The 16,503-nt window shown below is 43.2% G+C and overlaps 1 protein-coding gene across 1 annotated transcript; it reads right to left on the bottom strand.

The window, feature by feature from the left end:
- Window positions 1-300: 300 nt before the first annotated feature.
- LOC311116582 (double-stranded RNA-binding protein Staufen homolog 2-like) lies at window positions 301-16,268 on the bottom strand (the record flags this gene model as incomplete). Its single annotated transcript, XM_084191655.1, has 4 exons — window positions 301-358; window positions 6,410-6,538; window positions 15,351-15,488; window positions 16,056-16,268. Coding segments are annotated over 4 exons (538 nt in total), but the record flags the coding sequence as incomplete, so codon positions are not given.
- Between the last annotated feature and the right edge of the window lie 235 nt (window positions 16,269-16,503).

Here is a 16,503-nt window from a genome sequence, read left to right on the forward strand (position 1 = left end):
GGGAGAGAGGGAGGGATGGAGGGAGAGAGGGAGGGAGGGATGGAGGGAGAGAGGGATGGAGGGAGAGAGGGAGGGATGGAGGGAGGGATGGAGGGAGGGAGGGATGGATGGAGGGAGAGAGGGATGGAGGGATGGAGGGATGGAGGGAGGGAGGGATGGAGGGAGAGAGGGAGGGAGAGAGGGATGGAGGGATGGAGGGAGGGAGGGATGGAGGGAGAGAGGGAGGGATGGAGGGAGAGAGGGAGGGATGGAGGGAGGGATGGAGGGAGAGAGGTATGGAATGAAGGGGAGGATACTCACTGTTACTTGTCGTTTCGTTAAAAGCCGCCTTTTGTCCGTTCCAGCCTTTGTCGTCCATCTATAGCCACGTCAGATGAAGAGAGGAGACAGGGAAGGAGGGAGGAAAAGAGAGATGTAGCATTCAGAGAAAGGAGAGAAGAAGCCAGATTAACAAAAAGCTTTTTCACGCATGTCAGACAAGTTCCTTCCTACTGTTGTGAACACAAAGAGACGATGGTTCTGAAACTAAGAAGAAACGCTGGACTAACTCAGTGTCTGTCTTATAGCCAAATACTGACGTAGGGGGGGATGGATGGGGGGGGGGGGGGGGGGGGGTCCACTTTACTTTTAAGCCTTCAATTGAATGGCTTAATGTATCGGTGTTATTTATCTGTGTGTGTCTGAGGCCCTGTGTTGTTGTCAAGTTACATATAACTGGTCTAATAATATAATAATAATAATAATAATAATAATAATATGCCATTTAGCAGACGCTTTTATCCAAAGCGACTTACAGTCATGTGCGCATACATTTTTACGTATGGGTGGTCCCGGGGATCGAACCCACTACCCTGGCGTTACAAGCGCCGTGCTCTACCAATTGAGCTACAGAGGACCACAGGCATCTGTGATAGGAGTTCCGAAAGGAGATACAGACAAATGAAGTCAAGAAGATCTATGTGTTGACTAACTGAGTTACACAGAGAAGAGCTACAGTTGAAGTCTGAAGTTTACATACACCTTAGCCAAATACATTTAAACTCAGTTTTTCACAATTCCTGACATTTAATCCTAGTAAAAATTCCCTGTCTTAGGTCAGTTAGGATCACCACTTTAATTTAAGAATGTGAAATGTCAGAATAATAGTAGAGAGAATTATTTATTTCAGCTTTTATTTCTTTCATCACATTCCAGAAGAGGACTGGCCACCCCTCATAGCCTGGTTCCTCTCTAGGTTTCTTCCTAGGTTTTGCCTTTCTAGGGAGTTTTTCCTAGCCACCGTGCTTCTACACCTGCATTACTAGCTGTTTGGGGTTTTAGGCTGGGTTTCTGTACAGCACTTCGAGATATTAGCTGATGTAAGAAGGGCTATATAAAATAAAATTGATTGATTGATTGATTCCCAGTGGGTCAGAAGTTTACATACACTTGATTAGTATTTGATAGCATTGTCTTTAAATTGTTTAACTTGGGTCAAACGTTTCGGGTAGCCTTCCACAAGCTTCCCACAATAAATTGGGTGAATTTTGGCCCATTCCTCCTGACAGAGCTGGTGTAACTGAGTCAGGTTTGTAGGCCTCCTTGCTCGCACACGATTTTTCAGTTCTGCCCACAAATGTTCTATAGGATTGAGGTCAGGGCTTTGTGATGGCCACTCCAATACCTTGACTTTGTTGTCCTTAAGCCATTTTGCCACAACTTTGGAAGTATGCTTGGGGTCATTGTCCATTTGGAAGACCCATTTGCGACCAAGCTTTAACTTCCTGACTGATGTCTTGAGATGTTGCTTCAATATATCCACATAATTTTCCTTCCTCATGATGCCATCTATTTTGTGAAGTGCACCAGTGTCACGGTTTCGGCCGAGGCTGCTCCTCCTCCTGGTTCGGGCAGGCTTCGGCGGTCGTCGTCCCCGGAGTACTAGCTGCCACCGATCTATGTTTCATGTTCGTTTGGTTTTGTCTGGATGTTGTACACCTGTGTCTTGTTAGTCCTCGTTAGTGTCCTATTTAGTTTGTGTGCTTGTCGTTGTGTGTGATTGCGCTTCTGTTTCGTGTTTGGAGCTACATTTTCCCTCCAGTGTTTTGGAGAGGGTTGTTTGCACATGTTTGTGCGTCGTGCATTTTGCCTTCGGGCTTATTGTGCTTCTGTTGTATATATATAATATATATTGCACTAAAGCCTTTGGACTGAGCCTCTGCGTCCTGCGCATGATTCCTACACCACACCTTGACAACCAGTCCCCCCTGCAGCAAAGCAGCCCCACAGCATGATGCTGCCACCCCCGTGCTTCACGGTTGGGATGGTGTTCTTCGGCTTGCAAGCGTCCCCCTTTTTCCTCCAAACATAACGATGGTCATTATGGCCAAACAGTTCTATTTTTGTTTCATCAGACCAGAGGACATTTCTCCAAAAAGTATGATCTTTGTCCCCATGTGCAGTTGCAAACAGTAGTCTGGCTTTTTTTATGGCGGTTTTGGAGCAGTGGCATTTTCCTTGCTGAGCGGCCTTTCAGGTTATGTCGATATAGGACTCGTTTTACTGTGGATATAGATACTTGTGTACCTGTTTCATCCAGCATCTTCACAAGGTCCTTTGCTGTTGTTCTGGGATTGATTTGCACTTTTCGCAACAAAGTACGTTCATCTCTAGGAGACAGAACGCGTCTCCTTCCTGAGCGGTATGACGGCTGCGTGGTCCCATGGTGTTTATACTTGCGTACTATAGTTTGTACAGATGAACGTGGTACCTTCAGGCATTTGGAAATTGCTCCCAAGGATAAACCAGACTTGTGGAGGTCTACAATTCTTTTTCTGAGGTCTTGGCTGATTTCTTTTAATTTTCCCATGATGTCAAGCAAAGAGGCACTGAGTTTGAAGGTGGGCCTTGAAATACATCCACAGGTACACCTCCAATTGACTCAAATTATGTCAATTAACCTATAAGAAGCTTCTAAAGCCATGACATCATTTTCTGGAATTTTCCAAGCTGTTTAAAGGCACAGTCAACTTAGTGTATGTAAACTTCTGACCCACTGGAATTGTGATACAGTGAATTATAAGTGAAATAATCTGTCTGTAAACAATTGATGGAAAAATTGCTTGTGTCATGCACAAACTATAGTTTGTTAACAAGAAATGTGTGGAGTGGTTGAAAAACTAGCTTTAATGACTCCAACCTAAGTGTATGTAAACTTCAGACTTCAACTGTATGTGTTGACTGACTGAGTTACACAGAGAAGATCTATGTGTTGACTAAATTAGGTACACAGAGAAGATCTGCACTACCGGTCAAAAGTTATTTGCCAAGAGTGTGCAAAGCTGTCATCAAGGCAAAGGGTGGCTATTTGAATAATCTCAAATATAAAATATATTTTGATTTGTTTAATACTTTTTTGGTTACTACATGATTTCATATGTGTTATTTCATAGTTTTGATGTCTTCACTATTATTCTACAATGTAGAAAATAGTAAAAATAAAGAAAAACCCTTGAATGAGTAGGTGTGTCCAAACTTTTGACTGGTAGTGTATGTGTTGACTGACTGAGTTACACAGAGAAGATCTATGTGTTGACTCACTGAGTTACACAGAGAAAATCTATGTGTTGACTAACTGAGTTACATGGATAGACATCTCTTCAGCTGTCAAACCAATGAGTAACACATTCCTTCAAACTGTTCTGCCTAAGATAACTCAGAAATGAGTTACGGTGGCTATGTACTGTAATGATCTGTCTGGGGGAAGAACCAAGGGCTGGTCTTTAGCGTACGATCTGAGTAAAACAGAGGTGTCAGGAGGGAGGTGGGGAGACAGAGAGAGAAAAGGGGGGAATATCAGAGCTGGTGAGCGAGAGAGAGAGATAGAAATAGTGAGAGAAAGATGGCAACTCAACAGAGCAGAATATATTCACACAGACGTCACCCCATCATATACACAAGTTCTCTTAAGAAATTAATGATGTTTTAGAAGCCAGCTACATCTTTGCAGTAGTCTCTTTTGTGAGCAGTGTTTCAGAGTTATCTCATGTATGTTTATAAAATGTGCTGTAAACCTATATAAATGTGTTATAAATCTGTTAGGTGGGCATGTGGATGCCTTGTATCCCAGCTGTAGTGACGCGTTAGATGTGTTTACAGAGGGGTTATAGTGGGGTTTGTGTTATAGTTGTGTTATAACCTCAATGGGGCTCTGTGGGCAGGTGGCCTTGTATCCCAGCTGTGTTTAAAGAGGTCTTAGAGGTTATAGATGTGTTATAGATGTTATAGAGATGTTATAGAGATGTGTTATAAAGATGTGTTAAAGATGTGTGATAGATGTGTTATGTGTTATAAAGATGTGTTATAGATGTGTGATAGATGTGTGATAGATGTGTTATAGATGTGTGATAGATGTGTGATAGATGTGTGATAGATGCGTGATAGATGCGTGATAGATGTGTTATAAAGATGTGTTAAAAATGTGTGATAGATGTGTTATAGATGTGTTATAGATGTGTGATAGATGTGTTATAAAGATGTGTTATAGATGTGTTATAGATGTGTGATAGATGTGTTATAGATGTGTGATAGATGTGTGATAGATGTGTTATAGATGTGTGATAGATGTGTTATAGATGTGTGATAGATGTGTGATAGATGTGTTATAGATGTGTGATAGATGTGTTATAGATGTGTGATAGATGTGTGATAGATGTGTTATAGATGTGTGATAGATGTGTTATAGATGTGTGATAGATGTGTGATAGATGTGTTATAGATGTGTGATAGATGTGTTATAGATGTGTGATAGATGTGTGATAGATGTGTTATAGATGTGTGATAGATGTGTTATAAAGATGTGTTATAGATGTGTGATAGATGCGTGATAGATGTGTGATAGATACGTGATAGATGTGTTATAGATGTGTGATAGATGTGTTATAGATGTGTGATAGATGTGTTATAAAGATGTGTTAAAAATGTGTGATAGATGCGTGATAGATGTGTGATAGATACGTGATAGATGTGTTATAGATGTGTGATAGATGTGTTATAGATGTGTGATAGATGTGTGATAGATGTGTTATAGATGTGTGATAGATGTGTGATAGATGTGTTATAGATGTGTGATAGATGCATGATAGATGTGTTATAGATGTGTTATAGATGTGTGATAGATGCGTGATAGATGTGTGATAGATACGTGATAGATGTGTGATAGATGTGTTATAGAGATGTGTTAAAGATGTGTGATAGATGTGTTAAAGATGTGTGATATATGTGTTATAGATGTGTGATAGATGCGTGATAGATGTGTGATAGATGCGTGATAGATGTGTTATAGATGTTAGAGGTGTGTTATAGATGTTATATAGGTTTTAGCTGTTATAGTGGTTTTATAGATGTGTTATATATAATGTGTGCTATAGATGTTAAGTGTTAGATGTTAGACGTTATAGATGTTATAGAGGTGTTAGAGGTGTTATAGATGGTGTGTGCTATAGATGTTAAGTATTAGATGTTAGACGTTATAGATGTGTTATAGATGTTATAGAGGTGTTATAGATGTGTTATAGATGTTCTAGGTGTGTTAATGTGTTATAGATGTTAGACGTTCTAGATGTGTTAAAGTGTTAGATGTGTTATAGATGTGTTATATATGGTATAGGTGCTATAGATGTGTTATAGATGTGTTATAGATGTGATAGATGTGTTAGAAGCTATAAATGTGATATAGATGTGATATATGTGTTATGTTATAGATGCTAGGTGTTGTGTTATAGATGTGTTATAGATGCTAGGTGTTGTGTTATAGATGCTATAGAGGTTATATATGTAATAGAGGTGTTATAGATGTGTTATAGATGTGTTATAGATGTGTTCTAGATGTTAGGTGTTGTGTTATAGATGTTATAGAGGTTATATATGTAATAGAGGTGTTATAGATGTGAGGTGTTGTGTTATAGATGTTATATATGTAATAGAGGTGTTATAGATGTGTTATAGATGTTAGGTGTTGTGTTATAGATGTTATATATGTAATAGAGGTGTTATAGATGTGTTATAGATGTGTTATAGATGTTAGGTGTTGTGTTATAGATGTTATAGAGGTTATATATGTAATAGAGGTGTTATAGATGTGTTATAGCTGTGTTATAGATGTTAGGTGTTGTGTTATAGATGTTATATATGTAATAGAGGTGTTATAGATGTGTTATAGATGTGTTATAGATGTGTTAGAAGTGTTATAGATGTTATACATGTGTTATATATGATAGATTTGTTATAGATGTGATAGATGTGATATTGATGCTAGAGGTGTTATGTTACGTGTTATGTTATAGATGTGTGATAGATGTTAGCGTTATAGATGTTATAGAGATGTTATAGATGTTATAGGTGTTATAGAGGGATTATAATGCGTTATAACCTCAGCGGGGCTCTGTGGGCAGGTGGAGGCCTTGTACCCCAGCTGCAGTAGCATGGCCTCGGCCGCGTTCCGCTTCGCCACCTTCTTATTGGGCCCCGTTCCCGTGGTTACCTCACCACACACCTTCACCTGCACAGACAACACACAGACGGACAACAGGACCTTTATGAGACGTTGTGTGTTCTCCCAATGTACAGTCGTGGTCAAAAGTTTTGAGAATGACACAAGTATTGGTCTTCACAAAGTTCGCTGCTTCAGTGTTATGAGATATTTTTGTCAGATGTTACTGTGGTATACTGAAGTATAATTACAAGCATTCCATAAGTGTCAAAGGCTTTTATTGACAATTACATTAAGTTTATGCAAAGAGTCAATATTTGCAGTGTTGACCCTTCTTTTTCAAGACCTCTGCAATCCGCCCTGGCATGCTGTCAATTAACTTCTGGGCCACATCCTGACTGATTGCAGCCCATTCTTGCATAATCAATGCTTGGAGTTTGTCAGAATTTGTGGGATTTTGTTTGTCCATCTGCCTCTTGAGGATTGACCACAAGTTCTCAATGGGATTAAGGTCTGGGGAGTTTCCTGGCCATGGACCCAAAATGTCGATGTTTTGTTCCCCGAGCCACTTAGTTATCACTTTTGCCTTATGGCAAGGTGCTCCATCATGCTGGAAAAGGCATTGGTCATCACCAAACTGTTCTTGGATGGTTGGGAGAAGTTGCTCTCGGAGGATGTGTTGGTACCATTCTTTATTCATGGCTGTGTTCTTAGGCAAAATTGTGAGTGAGCTCATTCCCTTGGCTGAGAAGCAACCCCACACATGAATGGTCTCAGGATGCTTTACAGTTGGCATGACACAGGACTGATGGTAGCGCTCACCTTGTCTTCTCCAGACAAGGTGTTTTCCGGATGCCCCAAACAATCGGAAAGGGGATTCATCAGAGAAAATGACTTTACCCCAGTCCTCAGCAGTCCAATCCCTGTACCTTTTGCAGAATATCAGTCTGTCCCTGATGTTTTTCCTGGAGAGAAGTGGCTTCTTTGCTGCCCTTCTTGACACCAGGCCATCCTCCAAAAGTATTTGCCTCACTGTGCATGCAGATGCACTCACATCTGCCTGCTGCCATTCCTGAGCAAGCTCTGCACTGGTGGTGCCCCGATCCCGCAGCTGAATCAACTTTAGGAGATGGTCCTGGCGCTTGCTGGACTTTCTTGGGCACCCTGACGCCTTCTTCACAACAATTGAACCTCTCTTCTTGAAGTTCTTGATGATCCGATAAATGGTTGATTTAGGTGCATCTCCTTGCCTGTGAAGCCCTTTTTGTGCAAAGCAATGATGACGGCACGTGTTTCCTTGCAGGTAACCATGGTTAAGAGAGGAAGAACAATGATTTCAAGCACCACCCTCCTTTTAAAGCTTCCAGTCTGTTATTCTAACTCAATCAGCATGACAGAGTGATCTCCAGCCTTGTCCTCGTCAACACTCTCACCTGTGTTAACGAGAGAATCACTGACATGATGGCAGCTGGTCCTTTTGTGGCAGGGCTGAAATGCAGTGGAAATGTTTTTGGGGGATTAAGTTCATTTTCATGGCAAAGAGGGATTTTGCAATTCATCTGATCACTCTTCATGACATTCTGGAGTATATGCAAATTGCCATCATCAAAGCTGAGGCAGCAGACTTTGTGAAAATTAGTATTTGTGTCTTTCTCAAAACTTTTGACCACAACTGTATATTACAGAGAACTATATTTCCTATTATATATTACAGAGGACTACATTTCCTATTATATATTACAGAGGACTACATTTCCTATTATATATTACAGAGAACTACATTTCCTATAATATTACAGAGGACTACATTTCCTATTATATATTACAGAGAACTACATTTCCTATAATATTACAGAGGACTACATTTCCTATTATATATTACAGAGAACTACATTTCCTATAATATTACAGAGGACTACATTTCCTATTATATATTACAGAGGACTACATTTCCTATTATATATTACAGAGGACTACATTTCCTATTATATATTACAGAGAACTACATGTCCTATTATATATTACAGAGAACTACATTTCCTATTATATATTACAGAGGACTACATTTCCAATATACCCAGTTTATTAGGTACACCCATCTAGTACCGGGTCAAACCCCCCTTTGTCTCCAGAACAGCCTGAATTCTTCGGGGCGTGGAAACGTTACTAAATTGGTCTCAAGGGACCTAACGTGTGCCAGGAAAACATTCCCCACACCATTACCCCACCACCTCCACCAGCCTGTACCGTTGACACCAGGCAGGATGGGGCCATGGACTCATGCTGCTTACGCCAAATCCTGACTCTGCCATCAGCATGACGCAACAGGAACCGGGATTCGTCGGACCAGGCAATATTGTTCCAGTGTTGGTGATGGCGTGCCCACTGGAGCCGCTTCTTCTTGTTTTTAGCTGATAGGAGTGGAACCCGTTGTGGTCGTCTGCTGCAATAGCCCAGCCGTAACAAGGACCGACGAGTTGTGCGTTCCGAGATGCCGTTCTGCACACCACTGTTGTACTGTGCCGTTATTTGCCTGTTTGTGGGCCGCCTGTTAGCTTGCACGATTCTTGCCATTCTCCTTCGACCTCTCATCAACGAGCTGTTTGCGCCCACAGGACTGCTGCTGACTGGATGCTTTGTGTTTGTCGCTCCATTCTCGGTAAACCCTAGACACTGTTGGGCGTAAAAAGCCCAGGAGGCCAGCCTCCTGGCACCGACGATCACACCACGCTCAAAGTCGCTTTAGGTCACTAATTTTGTCCATTCTAACGCTCAATCGAACAGTAACTGAATGCCTTGATGCCTGTCTGCCTGCTTTATATAGCAGGCCAATGATTTCTTTGTTAGGAGAATTTTGCATCCCTACTACTGCATATTTGGATTAAACTTTGTAGTGTTTACTTTCTAAATGTTCACATCAACATGTCATCAACACTTAGAAAGTAAACAAGATGAATGAATATCAAATGCTGTTTTGGTCACTGTAAGCTAACAGACTGACACAGTGTACTAAACAACATTCCAGAACCTACCAGTAACAGATGAACAAGCCTCAGGCTCAGTCCCAAATTCCACCCTATCCCCCTATATCGCGTACTACTTTTGACCAAGGGGCCCTGTTCAAAAGTAGCACACTAAATAGGGAAAAGGGTGGAATTTGGGACAGACCTCTCAGTGCACTGCCTGCCTCAAGTGGCTTAACAACAGTCTCCAAGGGCTCCTTTGACCGCTTCAAGTAGCTCTGAAGGAAGCTTTAAATAAAAAACACACAATTAACTGACAAACACCTAATAAAATCTCTTTATTGATGATCAAATCATTCAATGATTTAAAAAAAAACCTAGCTCAAGCCATCAGACACAAGGTAGCTAGATGGGTTTGATGACTACACTAACGAGCCATCAGACACAAGGTAGCTAGATGGGTTGGATGACTACACTAACGAGCCATCAGACAAGGTAGCTAGATGGGGTTTTGATGACTACACTAACGAGCCATCAGACACAAGGTAGCTAGATGGGTTGGATGACTACACTAACGAGACATGACACAGCAAACCTAGTGCTCTCAGGCAGGACACAAGTGAACGACTTCATGAATAGATAATCAATTCCGTCATTTGGCACAAGAAGCACAGCAGTTTATAAGGAACATTGACGCAGAAATACCTTTTTATAACCTAACCATGCCATTTATAACCTAACCATGCCATTTATAACCTAACCATGCCATTTATAACCTAACCATGCCATTTATAACCTAACCATGCCATTTTTTACCTAACCATGCCATTTTTAACCTAACCATGCCATTTTTTACCTAATCTTTTCATTTCCATGGGATGTTATGTGATTTCTGTATTACGTAAGGGCCAGTGTGGTATTCAGAGTGGATGCGTCCCAAATGTCACCCTATTCCCTATATAGTGCACTACTTTAGACCAGAGAATGGCACCATATTCCCTATATAGTGCACTACTTTTCACCAGAGAATGGCACCCTATTCCCTATATAGGGCACTACTTTAGACCAGAGAATGGCACCCTGTTCCCTATATAGGGCACTACTTTAGACCAGAGAATGGCACCCTATTCCCTATATAGTGCACTACTTTAGACCAGAGAATGGCACCCTATTCCCTATATAGGGCACTACTTTAGACCAGAGAATGGCACCCTATTCCCTATATAGGGCACTACTTTAGACCAGAGAATGGCACCCTATTCCCTATATAGGGCACTACTTTAGACCAGAGAATGGCACCCTATTCCCTATATAGGGCACTACTTTAGACCAGAGCCATATGGGTCTCCCTACGGGCCCTGGTCTAAAGTAGTGCGCTATATAGGGAATTAGGGTGCCATGTGGGATGCACCCAGTGGGTCTTTAATCCACCCCTGAGTCCACAGGTCTCTACTGTAACCTTCACCTCATTATACAGTGGGCTCCCAAAGTACTGCCACCCCTGACTGGCAATGCACAAACAATACTTTTAAATTATTATAGAGATAAACTCAAAATACCAACATGTGAGAAATACTGTACTTTATTAATGTTTCAATGGAACCAACCAAAGTCATACAATGATTTAATACAAAATAAATGTCACCAAAATCAAGGTTTAATAATTATTGGCGCTCCTCATTTAGTACTTAGTGCAACCACCTCTGGCAAGGATAACGGCATGGAGTCTTTTCCTGTAACGTTTGACAAGGTTAAGGAACACATTTGGGAGGGATTTTGGACCATTCGTCTATGCAGATCCTTTCAAGATCCTTCACATTCTTGGGTTTGTGCTTATCAACTGCCCTCTTCAACTCAGCCCATAGATTTTAGATTGGATTTGAGGTCCGGCGACTGAGATGGCCATGGCAGAACATCGATTTTGTTGTCACAGAAACCATTTCTGTGTGGATCTTGAGGTATGTTTTGGGTCATTGTCTTGTTGGAAAGTCCAGCTACGGCCAAGTCCCAGCCTTCTGGCAGAGGCAACCAGATTGTCAGCCGAAATGGCCTGATACTTGGTGGAATTCATCATGCCATCAATCTTAACCAGTGCCCCCTGGACCTCTGGAATTAAAACAGCCCCAAAACAACACTGACCCACCACCATATTTCACCGTGGGTATGAGGTGCCTCTCCTTGTATGCATCTCTGTTTCGACGCCAAACATGCCGATTCTGTATCTGACCAAAACGTTAAATTTTGGTCTCATCTGACCAGAGCACCTTCTTCCAGTCATAATTTAAATGATGTTTGGCAAACGCCAAGCGCTTGCGTCTGTATCTTGGGGTCAGAAAGGGCTTTCTTCTGGCAACCCTTCCAAAGAGCCTGTGGTTGTGGAGGTGGCGTCTGATGGTGCTTTTTGAAACCTGGTGACCCCAAGACGCCACCAAGGCCTGCAATTCTTTCACAGTGATTCTTGGGGATTTTGTTGCTTCTCTCACCATCCTCCTCCCTTTCCTGGGGGGCAAAATGAATTTGCGTCCTCTACCCGTGAGGTTTTCAACTGTTCCATATATTTTAAACGTTTTACTAATTGCCCTGACAGTGCTCAGTGGTATATTCAATCGTTTGTGGATCTTCTTGTAGCCATTACCAGATTTATGAAGATCTACGACCATCTGTCTCTTTTCAACTGCCAGTTCTTTTGTTTTCTTCATGGTGTTGGATGACAAAGGGATATTGCATGCGTGTTACCTCATTTTTATTCCCTAGTGAAACAGGAAGTGATGTAATGGCTCAATATAGTTCCTTAAGACTTAGAAAAACTTAAAAAAGTGGAATTTAATTCCTGGTTTAATTTTGGCAGATATTATTTACATTGGTTATTGGTATTTTATTAGGATCCCCATTGGCTGTTGCAAAAGCAGCAGCTACTCTTCCTGGGGTCCACACAAAACATAAAACATGACATAATACAGAACATTAATAGACAAGAACAACTCAAGAATTATTACATAGATTTTTAATTAAATCAATAAATGATTTTGGTGGGTTCCATTGGAACATTAGTATAGTATTTTGAGTTTCTCTCTATAATTATATTGTTTATATTTTTTAAAGTATTGTTTGTGCATTGCCAGTCAGGGGTGCCAGTAATTTTGGAGCCCACCGTAAATCATTAATCTGATCAATTAGTCAATCAGAAAGATCAATGAAGCATAATCAGGTAAAGGTTGGAAGGAAGCAAAGAATTCCTGATTTCTGCTAATATTGAATGAAGTGAAAAACTCGGAGAACTTACATATTTTGGAGAATGTAGGGCCAAAGACATAAAGCAGGTTTCATTCCTGTGACTTCCTGTTTCATTCCTGTGACTTCCTGTTTCATTCCTGTAACTTCCTGTTTCATTCCTGTGACTTGGATGTGTTTCACTACATGTTCTCACTGAACCACGGCAAAGCAAGTCAACTGTAGTTCTTTTAATGTGCATAAAACTGCATTTTAATACTGTGAGGTCAGTGGGCTGTGTGTGTGTGGATGTGTGTGGATGTGTGTGTGTGTGTGTGTGTGTGTGTGTGTGTGTGTGTGTGGATGTGTGTGTGGATGTGTGTGTGTGTGGTTGAATAGTAGAGGATTATAAACAGACTGTATTCCTGGTTTGAACAGCGTGCTGTAAACCAGACGGATATTAAACAGCTTCTACGCTTAGTTCACCCAGTTACACTGCCAAGAAGAGAGAGAAAGAGAGAGAGAGAGAGAGAGAGAGAGAGAGAGAGAGAGAGAGAGAGAGAGAGAGAGAGAGAGAGAGAGAGAGAGAGAGAGAGAGAGAGAGAGAGAGAGATACATCCTGTTTGCAACAAGGCACTAAAGTAATACAGCAAAAAATGTGGAAAAGCAATTCACTTTTTGTCCTGAATACAAAGTGTTATGTTTGGGGCAAATCCAATACAACACATTACTGTATACCACTCTCCATATTTTCAAGCATAGTGGTGGCTGCATCATGTTAGGGGTATGCTTGTCATCAGCAAGGACTAGGGAGTTTTTTAGGATAAAAAGAAACAGAATAGAGCTAAGCACAGGCAAAATCCTAGAGGAAAACCTGGTTTAGTCTGCTTTCCAACAGACACTGGGAGATCAATTCACCTTTCAGCAGGACAATAACCTAAAATACAACTTCAAATATACACTGGAGTTGCTTACCAAGAAGACAGTGAATGTTCCTGAGTTGCCGAGTTACAGTTTTGACCTAAATCTTCAAGACCTGAAAATGGTTGTCTAGCAACGATCAACAACTAATTTGACAGAGCTTGAAGAATGTTGAAAAGAATAATGGGCAAAAAAAGAGAGTTACCTAGAAAGACTGTAATCGCTGCCAAAGGTGCTTCTAATATGTATTGACTCAGGGGTGTGAATACTTATGTAAATGAGATATATCTGGAATTCATTTTCAATACATTTGCAAACATTTCTAAGAAATTGTAGATGGGTGAGAAAACAACATCTATTTAAGCCATTTTGAATTCAGGCTGTGGAGTACATGCACTGTACTTTCATTCACTCCATCAATCCACCCCACAATACCCCCATCTCTCTATCCCTCCACCCCATCTCTCTATCCCTCCACCCCATCTCTCTATCCCTCCACCCCATCTCTCTATCCCTCCACCCCATCTCTCTATCCCTCCACCCCATCTCTCTATCCCTCCACCCCCCATCTCTCTATCCCTCCACCCCCCATCTCTCTATCCCTCCACCCCATCTCTCTATCCCTCCACCCCATCTCTCTATCCCTCCACCCCATCTCTCTATCCCTCCACCCCCCATCTCTCTATCCCTCCACCCCCCATCTCTCCACCCCTCCACCCCATCTCTCTATCCCTCCACCCCCCATCTCTCTATCCCTCCACCCCCCATCTCTCTATCCCTCCACCCCCATCTCTCTATCCCTCCACCCCATCTCTCTATCCCTCCACCCCCCATCTCTCTATCCCTCCACCCCCCCATCTCTCTATCCCTCCACCCCATCTCTCTATCCCTCCACCCCCCATCTCTCTATCCCTCCACCCCCCATCTCTCTATCCCTCCACCCCCCATCTCTCTATCCCTCCACCCCCATCTCTCTATCCCTCCACCCCATCTCTCTATCCCTCCACCCCATCTCTCTATCCCTCCACCCCCCCATCTCTCTATCCCTCCACCCCCCATCTCTCTATCCCTCCACCCCCATCTCTCTATCCCTCCACCCCCCATCTCTCTATCCCTCCACCCCCATCTCTCTATCCCTCCACCCCATCTCTCTATCCCTCCACCCCATCTCTCTATCCCTCCACCCCCCATCTCTCTATCCCTCCACCCCATCTCTCTATCCCTCCACCCCATCTCTCTATCCCACCACCCCCCATCTCTCTATCCCTCCACCCCCATCTCTCTATCCCTCCACCCCATCTCTCTATCCCTCCACCCCATCTCTCTATCCCTCCACCCCATCTCTCTATCCCTCCACCCCATCTCTCTATCCCTCCACCCCATCTCTCTATCCCTCCACCCCCATCTCTCTATCCCTCCACCCCATCTCTCTATCCCTCCACCCCCCATCTCTCTATCCCTCCACCCCATCTCTCTATCCCTCCACCCCATCTCTCTGTCCCTCCACCCCATCTCTCTATCCCTCCACCCCCCCATCTCTCTATCCCTCCACCCCATCTCTCTATCCCTCCACCCCATCTCTCTATCCCTCCACCCCATCTCTCTATCCCTCCACCCCATCTCTCTATCCCTCCACCCCCCATCTCTCTATCCCTCCACCCCATCTCTCTATCCCTCCACCCCCATCTCTCTATCCCTCCACCCCATATCTCACTATCCCTCCACCCCCCATCTCTCTATCCCTCCACCCCCATCTCTCTATCCCTCCACCCCCAATCTCTCCATACCTGCATGATGAACTCCCTGCGTCGGGGCATGCCTCTCTCAGACAGTAACAGGTATTCTGGTTCCTTCTCCTTCTTGGCCTGTTGTATCTGAGCCAGTCTACTGATGGGGTTCATCCCCTGGCCATAATCTGGACCCGTCTGAGGGAGGAGTGGAGGGAGGGAGAGAAAGATGGAGAGAGCGAGAGGAGAGAAGGAGAGAGAGAGAGAGATAGCGATGGAGAGAGCGAGAGGAGAGAAGGAGAGAGAGAGAGAGGGAGAGGAGAGAAGGAGAGAGAGAGAGAGAGATGAGAGACAGCGATGGAGAGAGCGAGAGGAGAGAAGGAGAGAGGGTAAACACATATGTTCTTGTCAATTGAGTAAACTATTCAACTAAATAACCAGAACCTTAGTTAGGACCAGGTTCTGAATGAACAGAACATTTACATTTTTAGTCATTTAGCAGACACTCTTATCCAGAGCGAATTACAGTTAGTGAGTGCATACATTTTTCACACTGGCCCCCCGTGGGAATCGAACCCACAACCCTGGCGTTGCAAGCGCCATGCTCTACCAACTGAGCTACAGGGGACTATTTTCAACCTTTGATTTAGAAAGCTACATGGTTGTTTGGTGGTTGAGCCCCCCAAGCCTCAACCCAAGTCCAAACGCCAGCCCCATTCCTATACCCCATCTCCAGTCCCTTTCCAAGCCCCCCAACCCCGGTACCTTGAGGATGGTCTTGGGGCGTTTCTTGTAGTGTAGTTTGGGTTTCTCCACTAACGGGGTGAAGGGGAGTTTCTTGAGGTCCTGGAGAATGGAGAGGGCAGCCCTCTTCTTGGACAGCTTCTTACTGTTCCCCTCACCCTCCGCTGAGAACTCCCCTACGGACACACGGGTCAGGAAGCTCTTCATGTGAGGGGGACCGCTCTCCTTCAAGACCTGGGGAGGGGGAGACAGATGCTCTTCATTTCAAGGTCCTTTATGAGCTGGCGAGATTTGATTGGGACAGAATATGACGTTTCCCCATCTGAAGGAGAGATGTGTCCTCCCTGTGAGTATGTGAATTGCACAGTGAGTGTGTGGATGTGTCTGCAGTGTCAGGTGGTCCACAATATAATCTCTCTCTCTCTCTCTCTCTCTCTCTCTCTCTCTCTCTCTCCCTCTTTCTCTCTCT

Source organism: Coregonus lavaretus, assembly GCF_964263955.1.
Source record: "Coregonus lavaretus genome assembly, contig: HAP1_SCAFFOLD_8292, whole genome shotgun sequence".
In the NCBI taxonomy this organism is placed as follows: Eukaryota; Metazoa; Chordata; class Actinopteri; order Salmoniformes; family Salmonidae; genus Coregonus; species Coregonus lavaretus.